The sequence below is a fragment of the Salvelinus fontinalis genome, chromosome 34 (genome assembly GCF_029448725.1).
Source record: "Salvelinus fontinalis isolate EN_2023a chromosome 34, ASM2944872v1, whole genome shotgun sequence".
Taxonomy (NCBI): domain Eukaryota; kingdom Metazoa; phylum Chordata; class Actinopteri; order Salmoniformes; family Salmonidae; genus Salvelinus; species Salvelinus fontinalis.
The window spans coordinates 36,802,333-36,827,349 of NC_074698.1; the positions used below are offsets into that span (position 1 = coordinate 36,802,333).

Consider the following 25,017-nt stretch of genomic DNA (forward strand, 5'->3'; position numbering starts at 1 on the left):
CTACTTTGAAGAATCTAAAATATACAATTAGTTTAACACTTTTTTGGTTACTACATGATTCCATAAGTGTTATTTCATAGTTTTGATGACTTCACTATTATTATACAATGTAGAAAATAGTCAAAAAAAGAAAAACCCTTGAATGAGTAGGTGTCCAAACTTTTGACTGGTACTGTATATATATTAATCTTCATCAATGCAATACAATCAGTACTAGGCTACATCACAAGAAACATGCATAGTTAAACAGAATTGGAAAATTAAATACATCTACATTTTTAATCAACCTAAACCAATTACTCAGATTACACAACAAAAATACATTATTATTTAACCACATTTATTAGCTGTGCCCCCAATTACACACAAGCTTTAATTACATTCTCCCCTTCAATTTCAGTTCTCAACAGCCACAGGTGCAATGGCCAGTGATTTTAAGATTATTATGTTATTTTATTTGTCTTAAGTCAGTTTTACAGAATGTTTTTCAACGTTCACTCAAAATCAAAGTCAATAATCTGGTTCAAAATGAAGGTTCAAATAATTGAACTTTTAACAATTATTGCTTTAAGTCAAAAAATAAACAAGAAATAAAATCAAAACATTTACTCACCATCAAAAGCAAAGAGACTGTAATTAATTAAGCATTAAGGCCCGAGGGGGTTTGGTATACGGCCAATATACCACGGCTAAGGGCTGTTCTTATGCACGATACAACAGGGAGTGTCTGGATACAGCCCTTAGCCGTGGTATATTGGCCATGTACCACACACCCTCAGGGTGTCTTATTGCTATTATAAACTGGTTACCAACGTAATTAGAAGAGTTAAATGTAATGTTTTCATACCCGTGGTTTACTTTCTGACAGACTACGCCTTTCAGCCAATCAGCATTCAGGGCTTGAATCACCCAGTTTATAAGAATCAATATATCACACAAATAATGGAAGGATACACATCTATAAAATCACCATCAAATACATTTAAAAAACAGCTTCAAAGCAATAATCTAAAAAATGTAAGGCTGTGGTTTTAAAGTACCAATGCAGCCGTTTTTTATATCAATATCAAATCATTTCTAGGTAACAATTAAGCAACTTACTATAATAGCCTTCCATTCAAATGGGCAAAAATAGCTTTTAAGCAAAAAACTATTTCTCAAGCAAGAATTTTGCTAGGACTGTCTGGGAGTGGTCTGAGTAGAGATGGGAAAACTGAAAACGAACTTATTGACAGAGAGGTTTGGAATTCTCTTTGTTATTGGTCTATTAACAAAATTTTCCGCATGGTGATGTCACCATGGAAAGCCGAAACTCCCACAAATGCAAACCTGCTGATTAGAAGGTCCTGTGTAGATTGTTTTTTCAACCACCAACTATCAGGAAATAACAGTGATACAATTTTTTCATACTTTAACAGTGTTAGTTTTATGAGCTGTTGTATAATATGATACAAAAATTAGGAACAACTGAAATTTGACTGCACTGGGCCTTTAAGGCTGCAGAAAAAGGTAAACACATCTAAGACAGCTGAATGTCTGGGTATGGATACTTACTGCAACAATGAAACACAAAGACAATATACAATAGTCACAAAACACAACCAGAGAGATATGTGAAAAAGTACATTTAATAGTATAAGGACAATGAATCAGATACGGCTCACTGCAGTACCTCCCAAGGCTCAGTCCAGACTCCAAGTCCCTGGAAGTCAAACAGAGAGAAACTGTTACCATTATGTATGTGTGTGTGTGTGTGTGTGTGTGTGTGATTGGCAGCCAGGTTGTTGTTGGTAGAGGCATAATACGCACAGCTGATTGGACCGATGGTGACGGGATTAAGGGGAACGGAACTGGAGATGGAACGGGATCTCCTTCGTCTGGAACACAACTGTGGAAAGAAACAAAATTGTTTTAGAAGGGTAAGAGAGTACTGTACCAGAGAGACTAGACAGAGAGAGAAAGAGAGAGTGAGAGGGAGAAAGAGAGAGAGGGAAAGTGGAAGACAGACATAGTCCATGGCCAGTATTCACAAAGGATCTGAGGAGTGCTGATCAAGGATCAGGTTACACCTCTAATTCACCACAATCTAAAAGGCCAAACTGATCCGAAATCAGCGCTCCTACTCTGAGACGCTTTGTGAATGTGGGCCCAGGACTCACTGGAGTGCAGGAGGAGCTCCTCTGGTCACACAGGCTGAGTCTGCAGTGCAGGAAGACGTCCTGGTAGTCCCTCTGGAACACAAACAGCAGCGCAGAGAAGCGAGCCTCGAGTGATGAGCCACTCTCCTCCACCCTCACCTGGGTACGATCACTAGGACATCTGGGGAACAGAGAGGGAGGACCAGGGTTTAACTTGTACACTGCTACAAAAATACACAAACAAAAAAATGGGACCTGATGCCTCTCTGCTTTGCATTCATATCAGCATAATTTTTTTATTGGATGTAAGGCCCATGGGGTGTACTTGTACATTAAGTTGCCTATTGCTACAGAAACAGGAAGTAAGCTCCTGCCCTATGGGCTATTCTGGCTCGGACAAGTCCACTTACAAAAATACACAGACATATAGCCAAGAACAAACACACACACTTACAGGCCGTCATTGTAAATAATAATTTATTCTTAACTGACTTTCTTAATTGACTTGCCTTGTTCAGTCTATAAACTATAAAGAAGCATAAATACTTGTTCTGAATGATGAAATATCTCATAGGGTCATCAGGGTTGGGGGAGTGAGTGGCGTAGCAGTTGTCCAGGACAACCACAAATCGCTCCGTCTCCGTCTCGTTGACGGACACACCCACATGCAGAGCAGAGCCCAGTGGCAGAGTGACTCTCTGACCCGCTGGGTAAGGCTCTGTGTAGTTGGAGTTGTGGTACAGAGACATGGAGGCTGATGCCTCGGAGCCAATACCTGAAACTCCACCTTCCACCCTGGTGCCAAGAGAACAAGCCAAGACAAATGTATTTTATTTTATTTCACCAGGTAGGCTAGTTGAGAACAAGTTCTCATTTACAACTGCGACCTGGCCAAGATAAAGCAAAGCAGTGCGACACAAACAACAACACAGAGTTACACATGGAATAAACAAACATGCAGTCAATTTATGACAAAGTTACAAAGCTGTAGCTTGTTATGTGCATATTTGTCTGCATTTAATAACAACAACTGTCAAGACTGGATGTATAAAATGCCATGAAAAAAACTTTATACTGTAATATTTCCAGATATCTGACTGACTATTGTTAGAATCCTGAACTAATCAGGGTGTAACACAGATGGGGTGGGACTACAATGTTGTGGTGTGTTGTGTTATGTGGTGTGATGTGTTGTGGTGTGGTGTGGTGTGGTGTGGTGTGGTGTGGTGTGGTGTGTTGTGTTGTGTTGTGTTGTGTTGTGTTGTGGTGTGGTGTGGTGTGGTGTGTTGTGTTGTGTTGTGTTGTGTTGTGGTGTGTTGTGTTGTGTTGTGTTGTGTGGTGTGATGTGTTATGTGGTGTGATGTGTTATGTGGTGTGATGTGTTGTGATGTGTTATGTGTTGTGTTGTGGTGTGGTGTGTTGTGTTGTGTTGTGTTGTGGTGTGGTGTGTTGTGTTGTGTTGTGGTGTGTTATGTGGTGTTGTGTTATGTGGTGTGATGTGTTGTGTTGTGGCGTTTGTATTGTTTCTGTAATGTGACGTCTCCACTCACGGCAGGTAGGGTACGACGGCCACATCTAGGCTGCTCTCTGTGTCTAGCGGATAGGCACAGGAGAAAGGTATGCTCACGGGTCGGGTGAAGGAGACATTGTGCACCTGGTAGATTAATAAACTGTTGGAGTAGATGGCATGGCTGCTGTTGGTCTGGAGAATAGAAGAAGAGAGGATGACAGTTGGGATGACATGAACAAAATTACCTCTTGACATAATATAGTAAAGACCGCTGTCATGTCTCCCTGAAGTGTATCTATTATTCACATGACACATTGTTCATGTGTAGAAGTTATTATTCACATGGCACATTATTCATGTGTTTAAGTTATTATTCACATGACACATTATTCATGTCCAGAGCCAGGAGTTATTATTCACATTACACAATATTCATGTGTTTAAGTTATTATTCACATGACACAATATTCATGTGTTTAAGTTATTATTCACATGGCACATTATTCATGTGTTTAAGTTATTATTCACATGACACATTATTCATGTCCAGAGCCTGGAGTTATTATTCACATGACACATTTATTATTTTTTTATTTTATTTTATTTCACCTTTATTTAACCAGGTAGGCTAGTTGAGAACAAGTTCTCATTTGCAACTGCGACCTGGCCAAGATAAAGCATAGCAGTGTGAACAGACAACACAGAGTTACACATGGAGTAAACAATAAACAAGTCAATAACATGGTAGAAAAAAAAGAGAATCTATATACAATGTGTGCAAAAGGCATGAGGTAGGCAATAAATCGAATAATTACAATTTAGCAGATTAACACTGGAGTGATAAATCATCAGATGATCATGTGCAAGAAGAGATACTGGTGTGCAAAAGAGCAGAAAAGTAAATAAATAAAAGCAGTATGGGGGTTGAGGTAGGTAAATTGGGTGGGTAGTTTACAGATGGACTATGTACAGCTGCAGCGATCGGTTAGCTGCTCGGATAGCAGATTTTTAAAGTTGTTGAGGGAGATAAAAGTCTCCAACTTCAGAGATTTTTGCAATTCGTTCCAGTCGCAGGCAGCAGAGAACTGGAAGGAAAGGCGTCCAAATGAGGTTTTGGTTTTAGGGATGATCAGTGAGATACACCTGCTGGAGCGCGTGTTGCGGGTGGGTGTAGCCATCGTGACCAGTGAACTGAGATAAGGCGGCACTTTACCTAGCATAGCCTTGTAGATGACCTGGAGCCAGTGGGTCTGACGACGAACATGTAGCGAGGGCCAGCCGACTAGGGCATACAGGTCGCAGTGGTGGGTCGTATAAGGTGCTTTAGTAACAAAACGAATGGCACTGTGATAAACTGCATCCAGTTTGCTGAGTATTGGAAGCTATTTTGTAGATGACATCGCCGAAGTCGAGGATCGGTAGGATAGTCAGTTTTACTAGGGTAAGTTTGGCGGCGTGAGTGAAGGAGGCTTTGTTGCGGAATAGAAAGCCGATTCTTGATTTGATTTTGGATTGGAGATGTTTGATATGAGTCTGGAAGGAGAGTTTGCAGTCTAGCCAGACACCTAGGTACTTATAGATGTCCACATATTCTAGGTCGGAACCGTCCAGGGTGGTGATGCTAGTCGGGCGTGCGGGTGCAGGCAGCGAACGGTTGAAAAGCATGCATTTGGTTTTACTAGCGTTTAAGAGCAGTTGGAGGCCACGGAAGGAGTGTTGTATGGCATTGAAGCTCGTTTGGAGGTTAGATAGCACAGTGTCCAAGGAAGGGCCGGAAGTATATAGAATGGTGTCGTCTGCGTAGAGGTGGATCAGGGAATCGCCCGCAGCAAGAGCAACATCATTGATGTATACAGAGAAAAGAGTCGGCCCGAGAATTGAACCCTGTGGTACCCCCATAGAGACTGCCAGAGGACCGGACAACATGCCCTCCGATTTGACACACTGAACTCTGTCTGCAAAGTAGTTGGTGAACCAGGCAAGGCAGTCATTAGAAAAACCGAGGCTACTGAGTCTGCCGATAAGAATATGGTGATTGACAGAGTCGAAAGCCTTGGCCAGGTCGATGAAGACGGCTGCACAGTAATGTCTTTTATCGATGGCGGTTATGATATCGTTTAGTACCTTGAGCGTGGCTGAGGTGCACCCATGACCGGCTCGGAAACCGGATTGCACAGCGGAGAAGGTACGGTGGGATTCGAGATGGTCAGTGATCTGTTTGTTGACTTGGCTTTCGAAGACCTTAGATAGGCAGGGCAGGATGGATATAGGTCTGTAACAGTTTGGGTCCAGGGTGTCTCCCCCTTTGAAGAGGGGGATGACCGCGGCAGCTTTCCAATCCTTGGGGATCTCAGATGATACGAAGGAGAGGTTGAACAGGCTGGTGATAGGGGGTGCGACAATGGCGGCGGACAGTTTCAGAAATAGGGGGTCCAGATTGTCAAGCCCAGCTGATTTGTATGGGTCCAGGTTTTCCAGCTCTTTCAGAACATCTGCTATCTGGATTTGGGTAAAGGAGAAGCTGGGGAGGCTTGGGCGAGTAGCAGCGGGGGGGGCGGGGCTGTTGGCCAAGGTTGGAGTCGCCAGGAGGAAGGCATGGCCAGCCATTGAGAAATGCTTGTTGAAGTCTTCGATTATCACGGATTTATCGGTGGTGACCGTGTTACCTAGCCTCAGTGCAGTGGGCAGCTGGGAGGAGGTGCTCTTGTTCTCCATGGACTTTACAGTATCCCAGAACCTTTTGGAGTTAGAGCTACAGGATGCAAATTTCTGCTTGAAAAAGCTGGCCTTTGCTTTCCTGACTGACTGCGTGTATTGGTTCCTGACTTCCCTGAACAGTTGCATATCGCGGGGGCTCTTCGATGCTATTGCAGTTCGCCACAGGATGTTTTTGTGCTGGTCGAGGGCAGTCAGGTCTGGAGTGAACCAAGGGCTATATCTGTTCTTGGTTCTGCATTTTTTGAACGGAGCATGCTTGTCTAATATGGTGAGGAAGTAACATTTAAAGAATGACCAGGCATCCTCAACTGACGGGATGAGGTCAATATCCTTCCAGGGTACCCGGGCCAGGTCGATTAGAAAGGCCTGCTCGCAGAAGTGTTTTAGGGAGCGTTTGACAGTGATGAGGGGTGGTCGTTTGACCGCGGACCCGTGGCGGATACAGGCAATGAGGCAGTGATCGCTGAGATCTTGATTGAAGACAGCAGAGGTGTATTTGGAGGGCAGGTTGGTCAGGATAATGTCTATTAGGGTGCCCATGTTTACGGATTTAGGGTTGTACCTGGTGGGTTCCTTGATGATTTGTGTGAGATTGAGGGCATCAAGCTTGGATTGTAGGACTGCCGGGGTGTTAAGCATTATTCATGTCCAGAGCCAGGAGTTATTATTCACATGACACATTATTCATGTCCAGAGCCAGGAGTTATTATTCACATGGCACATTATTCATATGTAGAAGTTATTATTCACATGACACATTGTTCATGTGTAATGTGTCTCAGCCTCCAGTATTTATGCTGCAGTAGTTTATGTGTCGGGGGGCTAGGGTCAGTTTGTTATATCTGGAGTACTTCTCCTGTCTTATCCGGTGTCCTGTGTGAATTTAAGTATGCTCTCTCTAATTCTCTCTTTCTTTCTCTCTCTTGGAGGACCTGGGCCCTAGGACCATGCCTCAGGACTACCTGGCATGATGACTCCTTGCCGTCCCCAGTCCACCTGGCCGTGCTGCTGCTCCAGTTTCAACTGTTCTGCCTGCGGCTATGGAACCCTGACCTGTTCACCGGACGTGCTACCTGTCCCAGACCTGCTGTTTTCAACTCTCTAGAGAGAGCAGGAGTGGTAGAGATACTCTTAATGATCGGCTATGAAAAGCCAACTGACATTTACTCCTGAGGTGCTGACTTGCTGCACCCTCGACAACTACTGTGATTATTATTATTTGACCATGCTGGTCATTTATAAACATTTGAACATTTACATTTACATTTAAGTCATTTAGCAGACGCTCTTATCCAGAGCGACTTACAAATTGGTGCATTCACCTTATGATATCCAGTGGAACAACCACTTTACAATAGTGCATCTAACTCTTTTAAGGGGGGGGGGGGGGGTTAGAAGGATTACTTTATCCTATCCTAGGTATTCCTAACATCTTGGCCATGTTCTGTTATAATCTCCACCCGGCACAGCCAGAAGAGGACTGGCCACCCCTCATAGCCTGGTTCCTCTCTAGGTTTCTTCCTAGGTTTTGGCCTTTCTAGGGAGTTTTTCCTAGCCACCGTGCTTCTACATCTGCATTGCTTGCTGTTTGGGGTTTTAGGCTGGGTTTCTGTGCAGCACTTTGAGATATCAGCTGATGTAAGAAGGGCTATATAAATACATTTGATTTGATTTGATTCATGTGCAGAGCCTGGAGTTGTTATTCACATTACACATTGTTCATGTGTAGAGCCAGGAGTTTGTCCAGACCACAATGCCAGTTTCAGAGAGGCAGGCAGCAAGGTTTAGACACACTCCCACAGTTGCAAACAAAATGCTAGACTAGAAGCATGGGGAAATAATGTCTAGACGCTTTTTTCCAGTGGAGATTAAGTTTATGAATTGCCTAGCCGGGCTGTGGGACAGTGGATGCGCATTGATAATTCAAATGGAACTGTTAACAGGATTTCCCCCCCAGGATTATCAGGAATAACTAACAGCTATCAACCATTCAGCATCCCGGATCAGAATTGACCGTTTTCTAAATATTATTGAACAACTGACAGATACAGTATGAGCTGCCCTTCAGTTGAAGTGAATTGACCGTAAGAAGAGAGAATATTGAAAAGATTGAGAAGTCAGTGTTGTCACTCCTCACCGTCAGTGTGTTTCCACAGCGTCCCTCCCTGCGCTCCACCTGGTACCACACTGTGCCGTTAGCTTCCTGGTGGGAGGAGCAGCCGAGGTCGGCCAGGTGAGCAGAGAACGCGTTCAGACCTGCAGTCTCCAGAGCAGACCGGCTGAGACCCACCTTTAGGAGGCGCCGACCACACACCAGCTCTGGGCCTGAGTTGGAAGGACGCTCTGAGTCTGAGAAAAAATGGGAGGAGGGTAAGAAAGTGGGGATGAGAGAGAGGAGAAAAAAGGTATTCATACAGGGCCCAGAGTCTAAAAATAGGACACCAGAATGGTGATCTAACTATATCCATAAAACCTTCACTGAAGATGTTGATTGAATTATAAAAAATGATGAATAAGGATCATTAAAGAATGATACTCCTACCCGAACAGACGACACCAGCGTCTTCACCATGATTACAGTTGTGTCTCCCAAACCCATTGTGACTGCACCTTGTGAGATTAGATTCGCTGCCTGTACATCCAACATTATCCATCCATATTGTCCCGTTCCCCTGTCCAAATTGGGCTTGGTGTGGTGCAGACAGAGCTCTCCCACAGCCCAGCTGTCTACAAACCACCTGTGCGTCACTCAAGTCCCACGAGTCATCACACACTGTCCCCCAGCTACCACTGTGGTAGACCTCCACTCTCCCAGAGCAGGAGTTAGGACCGTTGATCAATCTGATCGGGGCATCTGACAAAGAAATCAAAATCAAAACAAATGACTTATTGTAACAGCTAGACGTCACAGCTAGCACGGGCCTGCAGTGTTCAGTTCATTACCAAGTGCAGCTCGCCATCTGCTGCTCTGGCCTCTATTTTATCCATCACTGTGCGTGAATACCAAACTGTGAGTACAGTACTTGTTTCTCAATGCTTTACTGACAAAGTTGTCAATAGTTAAATCATATTGTCGTAGTTATTATAGCATTTATATATCTCGTTTTCATGCTAGCTCTGTGACAATGTAGGCTACATTTTTGCCTATCATTGTCAGCTGGGTAGTCTTATAGCTAGCTACCTGTATTTTCCTTTCAGTCATCGTATTATTGTCACAGATGAGCAATATCTTGTTTTGTTATTGCTAAATTAATATGTGCCTTATCCTAGTATTGATGCCATTGTATTTGTGTTTATTATTTCCAGACCACATGCTGTATGGATTAAAGGATAGTTCATTGGATAATCATAGCTGGGTGATAATGGCATAGGAATGTGAACCTGTGTTGATCGAAAATCAACATTAAAGAACTCTAAACGGAGGAACTGTCTCTCACCGTCTCTCTAATAGGAAGGAGTACAATCTCCATATTTCTGCCTACTCAAACCAGTGTAATATTCTCAGAGACTTCAGCCCCTTTCAACACTTATCCAAGTTACAATTGAATTGTAAGTGCATTTTACACAACAATGAGACAGCACACTTTCTTAACACTCACCTTGCCACGCTGTCACTGGTGTAACTGTTGTGGTGTTACCAGCCAGTGTGGTTGATTGGTTGGTTGGTCCTGCTGTTTCTGTTGTGGTGTTCCAGTAGAATGGTGGTGATGTTGACAGAGCTAAAGACAGGAGTTCAGTACACATGTAATTTATATGGTTCTGAAATGTTCAGTTTAACCCGATCACGTCATGTGATCAGGGAAACCTCTGTGCCCTAATCTATGGTTGCAATGCATTAACAAGAACACAATTGATCTGACAATACCACTTATAACACCAATTAAGCTGCATCAGACAAGGTTTTAACCTTCAGAGGTAGCTGGACACAGGAAGGTGAGGCACGAGAGCACTTACACACAGTGAAAGAGACAGATTTAGAGCAGCACACAACAGAACACGAGCACACACGTCCTAAACATACACAAGATACCTACACATCCCAGGGAAACCCCTACTACATAATTGGACAGAAAACAAACACACACACACCGACAGACTAAACACTAGACACATTGTTTTGATTTAGTAGACGCACACATCCTAAAAAAACAGGGATACACACACACCGTACCTAGTATAACGAGGGAGGTGATGCCCTGTTCATTGCCGCTGGGGTAGGTGGCGTATTTACAGATGTATCTCCCTTCATCAGTCATCTTGACGTCAGAGATCTGGATTGAAGGGTTGCTGAGGGAGGGCGTGGGGAAGCTAACTCGTCCCTTCAGGGGTGACGTGGGGTACATTACCCCAAAATTGGGGTGGTACACGGCTATGTTGAGCATCTCGCCCTTCCTGGACTCAAAAATCCAGGACACCTGTATAGTATTTATTAATAGCACACAAGGGGGAATGGAGGGGGAAAACAAGTAAACATCCATATACAGTACCAGTCAAATGTTTGGACACACCTACTCATTCAATGGTTTTTCTTTATTTTTACTAATTTATACATTGTAGAATAATAGTGAAGACATCAAAACTATGAAATAACGATGAAATAACGCACATGGAATCATTATATGTGTTATTGTTTTTACCATCGAGGACCACTTTGGAAACGTTTTAATTAATACTTTCAAGTGATATCCTCTGGGTCCACATTGTACATTTTGTTGTATATGTCTGTTACCCCAAATAAATTCAATTCAATGTAGTAACCAAGAAAGTGTTCAACAAATCAAGATATATTTTATATTTGAGATTCTTCAAAGTAGCCACCCTTGATGACAGCCTTGCACACTCTTGGCATTCTCTCAACCAGCTTCATGAGGTAGTCACTTGGAATGCATTTCAATTAACAGGTGTGCCTTGTTAAAAGCTAATTCGTGGAATTTCTTTCCTTGTGTTGTAACAATGTAGGTTTGGTATACAGAAGATAGCCCTATTTGGTAAAAGACCAAGTCCATATTATGGCAAGAACAGCTCAAATAAGCAAAGAGAAACGACAGTCCATCATTACTTTAAGACATGAAGGTCAATCAATACGGAACATTTCAAGAACTTCGAAAGTGCCGTCGCAAAAATATATCAAGCGCTATGATGAATCTGGCTCTCATGACCGCCACAGGAAAGGAAGACGCAGTTACCTATTTAATTTTAATTTTATTTAACCTTTATTTAACTAGGCAAGTTAGTTAAGAATAAATTATTATTTACAATGACGGCCTACACCGGCCAAACCCAGACGACGTTGGGCATTGTCCCAATCACGGCCGGATGTGATACAGCCTGGAATTGAACCAGGGACTGTAGTGATGCCTCTTGCACTGAGATGCAGTGCCTTAGACCGCTGCGCCACTCGGTGAGCCCAATAGAGTTACCAGCCTCAGAAATTGCAGCCCAAATAAATGCTTCACATAGTTGAAGTAACAGACACATCAACATCAACTGTTCAGAGGAGACTGCGTGAATCAGGCCTTCATGGTCAAATTGCTGCAAAGAAACCACTACTAAAGGACAAGAAGAGACAAGAAGAAGAGATCTGTGTGGGCCAAGAAACACGAGCAATAGACATTAGACCGGTGGAAATCTGCCCTTTGGTCTGATGAGTCTAAATGTAAGATTTTTGGTTCCAACCGCTGTGTCTTTGTGAGCACAGAGTAGGTGACCGGATAATCTTCACATGTGTGGTTCCCACCGTGAAGCATGGAGGCGGTGGTGTGATGATGTGGGGGAGCTTTGCTCACAGTGTCTGTGATTTATTTAGAATTCAAGGCAAACTTAACCAGTATGGCTACCACAGCATTCTGCAGCGATACGCCATCCCATCTGGTTTGCCTTGAAGGACAATGACCTAACACACCTCCAGGCTGTGTAAGGGCTATTTGACCAAGAAGGAGAGTGATGGAGTGCTGCATCAGATGACCTGGCCTCATCCGACCCCAACCCAATTGAGATGGTTTGGGATGAGTTGGACCACAGAGTGAAGGAAAAGGAGTTCCCATATATGCTTGAAATAGTTCCCATATATGCTGGGAACTCCTTCAAGACTGTTGGAAAAGCATTCCAGGTGAAGCTGGTTGAGAGAATGCCAAGAGTGTGCAATGCTGTCATCAAGGCAAAGGATGGCTACTTTGAAGAATCTAAAATCTAAAATATATTTTGGTTTGTCTGACACTTTTTTGGTTACTACATGATTCTATGTGTATGATTCTATTTAATAGTTTTGATGTCTTCACTATTATTCTACATTGTAGAAAATAGTAAAAATAAAGAAAAACCCTGGAATGAGTAGGTGTGTCCAAACCTTTGACTGGAACTATGTATGACTACTCTTACATCCTGTATTTTCTTGTACATGTACTGCTACCTGAACTATTATAGGTAAAACATTTACTACCTGAACTATTATAGGTAAAACATTTACTACTACCTGAACTATTATAGGTAAATAATTTACTACTACCTGAACTATTATACAGTCTATTATACTGTAGGTAAAACATTTTTGAATCAAATACTATCTGACTTCATCCATGTTGGAATTTGGATGATCAAGGACAAAGTATATTTTTCTCAGCATATTGTAACAATATATACAGTGGGGAGAACAAGTATTTGATACACTGACAATTTTGCAGGTTTTCCTACTTACAAAGCATGTAGAGGTCTGTAATTTTTATCATAGGTACACTTCAACTGTGAGAGAAGGAATCTAAAACAAAAATCCAGAAAATCACATTGTATGATTTTTAATTAATTAATTTGCATTTTATTGCATGACATAAGTATTTGATACATCAGAAAAGCAGAACTGAATATTTGGTACAGAAACCTTAGTTTGCAATTACAGAGATCATACGTTTCCTGTAGTTCTTGACCAGGTTTGCACACACTGCAGCAGGGATTTTGGCCCACTCCTCCATACAGACCTTCTCCAGATCCTTCAGGTTTCGGGGCTGTCGCTGGGCAATACGGACTTTCGGCTCCCTCCAAAGATTTTCTATTGGGTTCAGGTCTGGAGACTGGCTAGGCCACTCCAGGACCTTGAGATGCTTCTTACGGAGCCACTCCTTAGTTGCCCTGGCTGTGTGTTTCGAGTCGTTGTCATGCTGGAAGACCCAGCCACGACCCATCTTCAATGCTCTTACTGAGGGAAGGAGGTTGTTGGTCAAGATCTCGCGATACATGGCCCCATCCATCCTCTCTTCAATACGGTGCAGTCGTCCTGTCCCCTTTGCAGAAAAGCATCCCCAAAGAATGATGTTTCCACCTCCATGCTTCACGGTTGGGATGGTGTTCTTGGGGTTGTACTCATCCTTCTATTCCTCCAAACACGGCGAGTGGAGTTTAGAGCAAAAAGCTCTATTTTTGTCTCATCAGACCACATGACCTTCTCCCATTCCTCCTCTGGATCATCCAGATGGTCATTGGCAAACTTCAGACGGGCCTGGACATGCGCTGGCTTGAGCAGGGGGACCTTGCGTGCGCTGCAGGATTTTAATCCATGACGGCGTAGTGTGTTACTAATGGTTTTCTTTGAGACTGTGGTCCCAGCTCTCTTCAGGTCATTGACCAGGTCCTGCCGTGTAGTTCTGGGCTGATCCCTCACATTCCTCATGATCATTGATGCCCCACGAGGTGAGATCTTGCATGGAGCCCCAGACCGAGGGTGATTGACCGTCATCTTGAACTTCTTCCATTTTCTAATAATTGTGCCAACAGTTGTTGCCTTCTCACCAAGCTGCTTGGCTATTGTCCTGTAGCCCATCCCAGCCTTGTACAGGTCTACAATTTATCCCTGATGTCCTTACACAGCTCTCTGGTCTTGGCCATTGTGGAGAGGTTGGAGTCTGTTTGATTGAGTGTGTGGACAGGTGTCTTTTATACAGGTAACGAGTTCAAACAGGTGCAGTTAATACAGGTAATGAGTGGAGAACAGGAGGGCTTCTTAAAGAAAAACTAACAGGTCTGTGAGAGCCGGAATTCTTACTGGTTGGTAGGTGATCAAATACTTATGTCATGCAATAAAATGCAAATTAATGACTTAAAAATCATACAATGTGATTTTCTGGATTTTTGTTTTAGATTCCGTCTCTCACAGTTGAAGTGTACCTATGATAAAAATGACAGACCTCTACATGCTTTGTAAGTAGGAAAACCTGCAAAATCGGCAGTGTATCAAATACTTGTTCTCCCCACTGTATATATATTAGTCCACACAACTTCCTGTGTGACTGACCTGTGTGAGCTGTATGACCTGCGTTCCTATGAAGGCACACCGCAGGTTAACCGTCTGGCCAGGATATGATATCACTTCTGGTTCCACCTCCACCCACTGTGACCTAGCCCCTGGGAGGAAGAAGAATAGAAGAGGAAATTATCCCACCTTTCACCACAGCTTCCTGTTGTTTCCCAGACAACGGGAACCATAACTTTAAGGAGACGAGGAGAGAAAGTTCTTGAGACTTTTGGTGCCAGGCCTCAGCTCCTGATGACAAATGACAGTACTCCCTGTTGTTTTGCTTAACTAGCTAACATTATGTGGTTATTTTCTGAACTGCAGAAACAGAATAATAGATGATCTATGTAAGGGGTTTTCTGGCCCAGGGACACCTGCCGAGGCAAACCGGCGACCCAGGGAAATCTGTCCAGGCAAACCGGCGACCCAGGGACACCTGCCCAGGCAAACCGGCGACCCAGGGACACCTGCCCAGGCAAACCGGCGACCCAGGGACACCTGCCCAGGCAAACCGGCAACCCAGGGACACCTGCCCAGGCAAACCGGCGACCCAGGGACACCTGCCCAGGCAAACCGACGACCCAGGGACACCTGCCCAGGCAAACCGACGACCCAGGGACACCTGCCCAGTGAAACCGGCGACCCAAGGACCCCCATTATTTGTCAGAAGAATAAACTGGCCCGTGAGGCACAATGACCCACACTGCAATACTACTGGCACATGTTTTGCTTTACACTCAGATTGCTATTCTATGAGAAGCATTTGTCAAAACACAACACACAATTCTTTACCTTAGGAACAACATTCACAACTAAAATATCTTGTGTGCAAATGGAAAGCAACACTCTTCAACAAGCTAAGCTCAATTACCAATTGATCACTTTCCCTTTTCACATGTGTAAACACTAACATGTGTAAACACTAACATGTGTAAACACTAACATGTGTAAACACTAACATGTGTAAACACTAACATGTGTAAACACTAACATGTGCAAACACTAATTGCGTAAATGTTCACTTTGCAATCAGACTTTTGGTCTGGATAAAAAGGCTACAGGCGATGACTCCTGTGTTTGGAGAATAATGGAAGCAAACTTAGCAGAGAAATGTAGAGGTGGAGGTGGAGGAAGACCAAGAACAAGGAGAGTAATCTCTGATCAAATCTGGGCGACTGTGGTGGACCATGTGGTCAACCGTGGTTTGACTTTGAGAGAGTCTGGGCAGAGAGTGCAGCCCAATCTGAGCGGCTTCACCGTAGCATCCATCCTCCAGACGTTCCACAATGAGAAGAGGTTTGTACTGCAGACATTGGACCTCTACTACTTTACTACCTGACAGTAGAACAACATAAAGCACAGTGAAGACTGGAGATTCCAATACACACTGGAAGGGGAAACAAAGTACATGTTTCATGTATGAAATTTGGAGCTATACTATTTTTTACTAATTATCCCACCTTACACCACAGCTTCCTGTTGTTTCCCAGACAACAGGAACGACAACGTTAAGGAGACGAGGAGAGAAAGCTTCTTGAGACTTTTGGGACCAGGCCTCAGCTCCTGGTGGAGCTATACTATTTTGTAACATGTTTATGTTGTATACTGTATAACTGTAGTGTTTACTGTACTGTATGCTATTTTGTTTTTGTAGAACTGAAAGACGACCACCATGTGGTGGTAGAACACGTCTATTTACAGACTAACGGGAGGCTACCATTATGCAAATGGTTGTTGAAAATAATGCCACAAGACTGCGAGAAATCCAACAACAGATTATTGAAAACCCTGCCATCTTCCATAACATCATAGTAAGCTTATCAATCATAGCCAGGATCCTTAAGAAACACCAATTCCAGATTAAGCAAATCTACAGTCTCATTTGAAAGGAATTCCCAGAGTGAAGGATAAACAATACAAATATATGTACGTAAGTAATGTACTAGTATTACACTCTTAAAACATTAGAGACTCATTGATGTTGCCAGTGAACTTTACTATACAGCAATTACAGTATTTACCGTAATTTCAGAGACTCATGGAGTTGGATGCAAGTCCCATCCCCCAGGAACTCATATTCATAGATGAGGCTGGATTCAATTTAGCGAAGACGAGGAGGAGAGGAAGGAACATCATTGGTCAATGCGCCATCATTGAGGTACCTGGCCAGCGCGGGGGGAAATGTCACCATATGCGCAGCTATGAGCCACAATGGGGTCCTCTACCGCCATGCCACCCTTGGACCATACAACACTGCCCATCTTAATTTCCTGAACAATTTACATTACAATCTTTTTCAGCCAGAGCAGAGAAGGCCAGGTGATCCTGAGCAGCAAATATACACTGCTCAAAAAAATAAAGGGAACACTTAAACAACACAATGTAACTCCAAGTCAATCACACTTCTGTGAAATCAAACTGTCCACTTAGGAAGCAACACTGATTGACAATAAATTTCACATGCTGTTGTGCAAATGGAATAGACAAAAGGTGGAAATTATAGGCAATTAGTAAGACACCCCCAAAAAAGGAATGGTTCTGCAGGTGGTGACCACACACCACTTCTCAGTTCCTATGCTTCCTGGCTGATGTTTTGGTCACTTTTGAATGCTGGCGGTGCTCTCACTCTAGTGGTAGCATGAGACGGAGTCTACAACCCACACAAGTGGCTCAGGTAGTGCAGTTCATCCAGGATGGCACATCAATGCGAGCTGTGGCAAACAGTTTTGCTGTGTCTGTCAGCGTAGTGTCCAGAGCATGGAGGCGCTACCAGGAGACAGGCCAGTACATCAGGAGACGTGGAGGACGCCGTAGGAGGGCAACAACCCAGCAGCAGGACCGCTACCTCTGCCTTTGTGCAAGGAGAAGCAGGAGGAGCACTGCCAGAGCCCTGCAAAATGACCTCCAGCAGGCCACAAATGTGCATGTGTCTGCTCAAACGGTCAGAAACAGACTCCATGAGGGTGGTATGAGGGCCCGACGTCCACAGGTGGGGGTTGTGCTTACAGCCCAACACCGTGCAGGACGTTTGGCATTTGCCAGAGAACACCAAGATTGGCAAATTCGCCACTGGCGCCCTGTGCTCTTCACAGATGAAAGCAGGTTTACACTGAGCACATGAGCACATGTGACAGAGTCTGGAGACGCCATGGAGAACGTTCTGCTGCCTGCAACATCCTCCAGCATGACCGGTTTGGCGGTGGGTGTGGGGTGGCATTTCTTTGTGGGGCCGCACAGCCCTCCATGTGCTCGCCAGAGGTAGCCTGACTGCCATTAGGTACCGAGATGAGATCCTCAGAGCCCTTGTGAGACCATATGCTGACACATGCACATTTGGCTGAACATTGGCTGAACCTACCTCCAACTTTCTTCATACTGGACACAGAGACATACAAATGGTATCCACCATGGTATTCTGTTGTAGCTAGCAATATTCATAAAATAAATATGTTTTACAAAAAGATACCCCCCAAAATTACCGGACCCCCTGCAGTACCTCGGGCCACGGACCCCAGTTTGAAAACCACAAATCAATGTTATTTATAAGAATATTAAAATTCATGACAGCAAGATCATGTAGGAGTCAACAAAAAAAGCTGATGTTCTCGTCTGTCATCTATGCTAGGTTTGAAGTCCAGCCGAGGCTGTTATTAGTCGCTTGGCTAATAAAATATAAGGTTGTGATACACTGGAGATGGTCATGTACGTACGCAGAGATTTTATTTGAAATAGTGTGTAGATCTTCAAAGACAAAGGTGGTTGTAAAATGCAGTTATTCTGCTGGGAGAGGGGTAGAATGAATGGGATTGAATATGAGGCTTTAGAGTCCCTAAATTCTCCCTTTGATTCCTTCTTGGGCTCTGCATTGTTTGAGGTGAAGGTATTTTAACACATTTGTTAAATTAACAAACCATAAAAGTGAGGTGATACTTTGCATTAAGATGTTAATGAGCATTTCACACATACTATCTGTGTGCCAAAGCACAACCTGTTCGCGCAACCCTGTCTTTAAGTGGGGCGGCAGGTAGCCTAGTGGTTAGAGTGTTGGACCAGTAACCGAAAGGTTGCTAGATTGAATCCCCGAGCTGACAAGGTAAAACTCTGTCGTTCTGCCCCTGAACAAAGCAGTTAACCCACCGTTCCTAGGCCGTCATTGTAAATAATAATTTGTTCTTAACTGACTTGCCTAGTTAAATAAAGGTAAAATAAATAAAAGTGCAATGTCGAGTGTAATTTGTCTGGAAGTGTTATTTTACACAAAAACAAGATAGCACTTTCTAAAAATAGAAGAATGAAATGCAGAAAAGCATGTTTTTTTTTCTCTCACCTTGCCACCCTGGCGTGGAGTTAACTACCGATGGGGTTGTTGGGTAGATTGGTCCTCGTGTCTCTGTTGTAGTGTTCCAGTAGATTGGTGGTGCTGCTGTGGTGTTGCTGCCACCTGCTGAAGCTAAAGACCAAAGTTCAGAACAAACTTACTTCAAACTACAGGCTCTAGTGGAGGTTGGGCCAAAACAACAACAATGGCCCCTGGTTTTAGCCAGGGCCCAGAGTTATAGCCAGGGCCCAGAGTTATAGCCAGGGCCCAGAGTTATAACCAGGGCCCAGAGTGTAATGTAATCAGAAAAAAACATTGGGCTGTAATCAAATCATAGGGCACAAGAAGGATGGTAATCTGACTGTATCCATGAACTCAGAGTACAAAATTAAAAAGAAGGTTAGTTAAAGAACGATACTCCTACCTGAACAGACAACACCCGCATCTTCACCATGATTACAGTTGTGTGACCCAAACCCTAGGTGGCCACACTGCGTGAGAGAAGACTCCCCTCCAGAACAGAGAACGTCATCCAGCCAGATTGTCCCGTTCCCCTGTCCGAAGTGGGCTTGGTGTGGTGCAGACAGAGCTCTTCCACAGCCCAGCTGTCTACACACCACCTGGGCGTCACTCAAGTCCCACGAGTCGTCACACACCGTACCCCAGTGACCGCTGTGGTAGACCTCCACTCTCCCAGAGCAGGAGTTAGGACCATTGACCAATCTAATCAGGGCATCTGACAAAGAAATGAATTACCTTCAGTCAAGTTACAACTTTGTTGGATTTGTAGGGGCATTTTACACAAGAAGAGCACATTTTCTACAGATAAAAAGGGTAGAATGCGAGAAAAAAAAACTCAATGCCTGTGTCCGAATGCTCATACTGAGTCCTACTGTTTGAAAAAGTTTATTAGTATGCAACACTTCAAAAATCAAGTATATTTTAAATGCCCGGATGCTAATTTCTGCTTTGACAACAGCTGATCAATTGGATATGGGGATGCGCCAGCGAAAGGAACGAATAGCAGAAACAATGCAATCACGCATGAAGCATTCTCAGTATTCCAAACCACAATGTTTTATATTATGTGAATTTTCTAAAATCGAGTATGGTTTAAATGGCAGGATGTTTAACTAATTTCGGCTTTTCAAATTCAATGCACACTTTTCTACAAGTGTGTAAAAAGTGATGTACTGATCCTCAAAATGTTGTATAGCTGCACCATCGATAGCATCACCACTTGGTATGGGAAATGCACCGCTCTTGACCGCAAAGCGCTACAGAGGGTGGTACCTTACGAACAGCCCAGTACATCATTGGGGCCAAGCTCCCTGCCATGCAGGACCTCTATATCAGGAGGTGTCAGAAGAAGGCCCAAAAAAGTGTTCTAAGCTGTCATATGGAATTGTTTTAAGAGTGTCCTACCATGGATAATTTCGTTATTAGATTTTTTTTAAATGTAGGTATAAATTTTTTTATCTAATAATTATTTGATTAAATATTGAATTTAATACCATAGCCCATAGAAACTCATTGAATAACAAATTCATAAATGGCGAAAAAAGACAGTCAAAAAATGTATCATAAGCAAAAAGGTTTTGAAGTGTCTGTCCTGTATCTAGGAGATATAAGAAAGCTGAGGATATATATAAAAAAGTTCAAAAGTTTGGGGTCACTTAGAAATGTAATTGTTTTTGAAAGATAAGCAAATTTTTTGTCCATTAAAATAACATCAAATTGATCAGAAATACAGTGTAGACATTGTTAATGTTGTAAATGACTATTGTAGCTGGAAACGGCAGATTTTTTATGGAATATCTACATAGGCATGCAGAGGCCCATTATCAGCAACCATCACTCCTGTGTTCTAATGGCACGTTGTGTTAGCTAATCCAAGTTTATCATTTTTAAAGGCTAATTGATCACTAGAAAAACCTTTTGCAATTATGTTAGCACAGCTGAAAACTGTTGTCCTGATTAAAGAAGCAATAAAACTGGCCTTCTTTAGACTAGTTGAGTATCTGGAGCATCAGCATTTGTGGGTTTGATTACAGGCTGAAAATGGCCAGAAACAAAGAACTTTCTTCTGAAACTCATCAGTCTATTCTTGTTCTGAGAAATGAAGGCTATTCCATGCAAGAAATTGCCAAGAAACTGAAGATCTTGTACAACGCTGTGTACTACACCATTTACAGAATAGCGCAAACTGGCTCTAACCATAATAGAAAGAGGAGTGGGAGGCCCCGGTGCACAACTGAGCAAGTGGACAAGTACATTAGAGTGTCTAGTTTGAGAAACAGATGCCTCACAAGTCCTCAACTGGCAGCTTCATTAAATAATACCCGCAAAACACCAGTCTCAACGTCAACAGTGAAGAGGTGACTCTGGATTTGACTCCAGGATGCTGCCCTTCTAGGCAGAGTTGCAAAGAAAAAGCCATATCTCAGACTGGCCAATAAAAATAAAAGATTAAGATGAGCAAAAGAACACAGACACTGGACAGAGGAACTCTGCCTAGAAGGCTAGCATCCCGGAGTCGCCTCTTCACTTTTGACATTGTGTAACGGCTTTCGTCTTCCTCCTCGTCTGAGGAGGAGAAGTTTGAAGGATCAGAGGACCAATGCGCAGCGTGGTACGTATACATATTTATTAGAATACTTTTCAATAATAAACAAAAACAATAAACTGACGAAAACCAACTAAGCTACAGTCCCGAACTAGTGAACACAGAAAAAACAGGAACACACAAACAGGAACAATCACCCACAAAACTCATTACAAAACAGGCTACCTAAATATGGTTCCCAATCAGAGACAATGACTAACACCTGCCTCTGATTGAGAACCATATCAGGCCAAACAAAAAACCCCACATAGAAACAGAAAACATAGACTGCCCACCTCAACTCACGCCCTGACCATACAAAACAAAAGACAAAACAAAGGAACTGAGGTCAGAACGTGACACATTGAGACTGGTGTTTTGCGAGTACTGTTTAATGAAGCTGCCAGTTGAGCACTTGTGAGGCATCTGTTTCTCAATTGAGTTTCTGATGAAGTATCGGCTACTAGCCACAGTATCATGTACCATAATTATGTATGACTAACAAGACCTTCAGGAAAAATGTCAACTACTATGATGAAAATGTAACTCTGCACAGATCTTAAACACAAGGACCTGAAACACATAATAACAAATGACCAAGACCATCAACCCTGTTACCTGAGCTGTGACCTGAATGAACAGGAGCAGCAGCTGTTACCTGAGCTATGACCAGTGGTGACCTGAATGAACAGGAGCAGCAGCTGTTACCTGAGCTATGACCAGTGGTGACCTGAATGAACAGGAGCAGCTGCTGTTACCTGAGCTATGACCAGTGGTGACCTGAATGAACAGGAGCAGCAGCTGTTACCTGAGCTATGACCAGTGGTGACCTGAATGAACAGGAGCAGCAGCTGTTACCTGAGCTATGACCAGTGGTGACCTGTATGAACAGGAGCAGCAGCTGTTACCTCAGCTATGACCAGTGGTGACCTGTATGAACAGGAGCAGCAGCTGTTACCTGAGCTATGACCAGTGGTGACCTGAATGAACAGGAGCAGCAGCTGTTACCTGAGCTATGACCAGTGGTGACCTGTATGAACAGGAGCAGCAGCGGAGCCCCTGAGGACGTCATTAAGAACACCATCATTCAGATCCAAAACACACCTGAGAAGAGGTTTAGAGTTAGTAGTGGGTAGTTAGTGGACAACTGAGTGATACTGTATATAGTTAAACATCTAGAAAGCAATTCACATAAAGTGTTACTAGGAATTACAAATAAAATAAAGCATAATTGAAACCAAATCCAACAATGTAGTTTTAGTCTGCTAGAATGGTCAAGTCTTCCAGGACCTCCATCGGTGACTTACCAGTCAGAGGACGTGTGTTCTGGATTTCACCTGGGAGCTCCATTTATACTGTTTCCTAGGACACATCATGTGACCATAAAGAACATTTATATTGTGATTACCGGAATTTAGTTACTTATTCATCGCTTTTAAATCCAAACAGAAACTAACCTGACAGATGAATAAAACAACTCTTTGTCAGAAATCCTTGTGTCAATATACTTAGTCATAGGACTTGTCAATAATATGGACACAACCTCCCTATATAATAGAACAACCTTGGGGGTTATGAACACAAAGACAGTTTGTACATTCCAGTAAAACCACAGCCAACCCCTTTAATCCAAACCTACCTTTAGGCAACAGCCATGTCTATAAAATGTATTTAATGTGTTACTATCAAGAAGTCCTTTGAAGTCATTTGAGTCCATTGCAAAACTGTGAACAAAATAAAAACATACATACAAAACTTTAACAGCTCAATTGTAAATCTGACCAATTTGTTTGATTGCGGTTTACCCTTTTCTTTGAATGTTTGATACTCCTTTAATGTATTTCTGTCTGCAAAATTAGTTATTTGTACAAAGTAAAGTTTCCTTTTGCACAAAGTAAACTGACCCTAACCTTCACAAGACAGTTGCCATGGATTCAAAGTGTGCAAGAATTCAGAGAGGCTTTATCTTTTGTGTAGTGAACCATAAAAAACAATCCTGTAGTGCATTTCCACTATCTAAATCAAACACACTAACCCTGATGGTCAGATAACCTACATTCCCAAGTTGTCATGTCATGTTTGCGTCAAGTGTTGCTGGGGAATACATGGAATGCATCCCAAAAGGCACACTATTCCCAATTTAGTGCACTACTTTGACCAAGGCTCATAGGGTTCTATATAGAGAAAAGGGTGCCATTTGGGATGCAAGCCCAATGTCATTTCTTACTAATAATATGAATTGTCATACGAGGGAGATTTGCTTTACTCAAAGTGTTACTTTTATAAGGAAATCAGTCAATTGAAATAAATCCATTAGGCCCTAATCTATGGATTTCACATGACTGAGCACGGGTGCAGCCATGGGCAGGCGGGCATAGGCTCATCCACTTGGCAGCCAGGCCCATCCACTGGGAAACCAGGCCCAGCCAATCATAATCATTTTTTCCCCACAAAGGGGCTTTATTAAAGTGTCATGTTATTGTCCCCAGCACAAGGTACACCTTTGTAATGATCATGCTGTTTGATCAGCTTCTTGATATGCCACACCTGTCAGGTGGATGGATTGTCTTGGCAAAGGAAAAATGCTCACTAACATACTTGTAAACAAATTTGTGCACAACATTTTAGAGAAATAAGCTTTTTATGCATATGGCAAATGTATAGGATTTTTTATTTCTGCTCATGAAACATGCGACCAACACTTTACATGTTGCATTTATATTTTTGTTCAGTGTAATTGAGGTGCAAATGCTTGTCACTGGGGTGGTACCCTGTAAGGTACACTATATATACAAAAGTACAGACCCGTAGCACTCACGTCCATAGCCATGAAGTGCTTTGAAAGGCTGGTAATGGCTCACATCAACACCATTATCCCAGAAACCCTAGACCCACTCCAATTTGCATACCGCCCAAACAGATCTACAGATGATGCAATCTCTATTGCACTCCACACTGCCCTTTCCCACCTGGACAAAAGGAACACTTATGTGAGAATGCTATTCATTGACTACACCTCAGTGTTCAACACCATAGTGCCCTCAAAGCTCATCACTAAGCTAAGGATCCTGGGACGAAACACCTCCCTCTGCAACTGGATCCTGGACTTCCTGACGGACCGCCCCCAGGTGGTGAGGGTAGGTAGCAACACATCTGCCACGCTGATCCTCAACACTGGAGCCCCCCAGGGGTGCGTGCTCAGTCCCCTCCTGTACTCCCTGTTCACCCACGACTGCATGGCCAGGCACGACTCCAACACCATCATTAAGTTTGCAGACGACACAACAGTGGTAGGCCTGATTACCGATAACGACGAGACAGCCTATAGGGAGGAGTTCAGAGACCTGGCCGGGTGGTGCCAGAATAACAACCTATCCCTCAACGTAACCAAGACTAAGGAGATGATTGTGGACTACAGGAAAAGGAGGACCGAGTACGCCCCCATTC

At 43.2% G+C, this 25,017-nt stretch overlaps 1 protein-coding gene across 1 annotated transcript; it reads right to left on the bottom strand.

The window, feature by feature from the left end:
- Positions 1 to 256: 256 nt before the first annotated feature.
- Positions 257 to 22,967, bottom strand: LOC129833977 (deleted in malignant brain tumors 1 protein-like). The gene is made up of 14 exons (XM_055898796.1): positions 22,878 to 22,967; positions 22,579 to 22,674; positions 19,390 to 19,701; positions 18,975 to 19,097; positions 14,648 to 14,757; positions 10,538 to 10,781; positions 9,966 to 10,085; positions 8,909 to 9,220; positions 8,504 to 8,715; positions 3,689 to 3,840; positions 2,685 to 2,933; positions 2,160 to 2,319; positions 1,810 to 1,888; positions 257 to 1,702 (listed from the first exon to the last, which is right to left on the bottom strand). Exons 2-14 carry the CDS (start codon positions 22,655 to 22,657, stop codon positions 1,683 to 1,685), a joined length of 2,172 nt encoding a protein of 723 aa, XP_055754771.1. The 5' UTR covers positions 22,658 to 22,674; positions 22,878 to 22,967; the 3' UTR covers positions 257 to 1,682.
- Positions 22,968 to 25,017: the final 2,050 nt, after the last annotated feature.

Coding starts and splice junctions, on each gene's coding strand:
- LOC129833977 (XM_055898796.1), bottom strand. CDS start 22,657: ATGATGGTGTTCTTAATGACGTCCTCAGGGGCTCCGCTGCTGCTCCTG. Junction 19,098..19,389: donor TGCGGGTGTTGTCTGTTCAG/GTAGGAGTATCG, acceptor TTTGGTCTTTAG/CTTCAGCAGGTGGCAGCAAC. Junction 10,782..14,647: donor AGGTCATACAGCTCACACAG/GTCAGTCACACA, acceptor AATACTATACAG/GTGTCCTGGATTTTTGAGTC.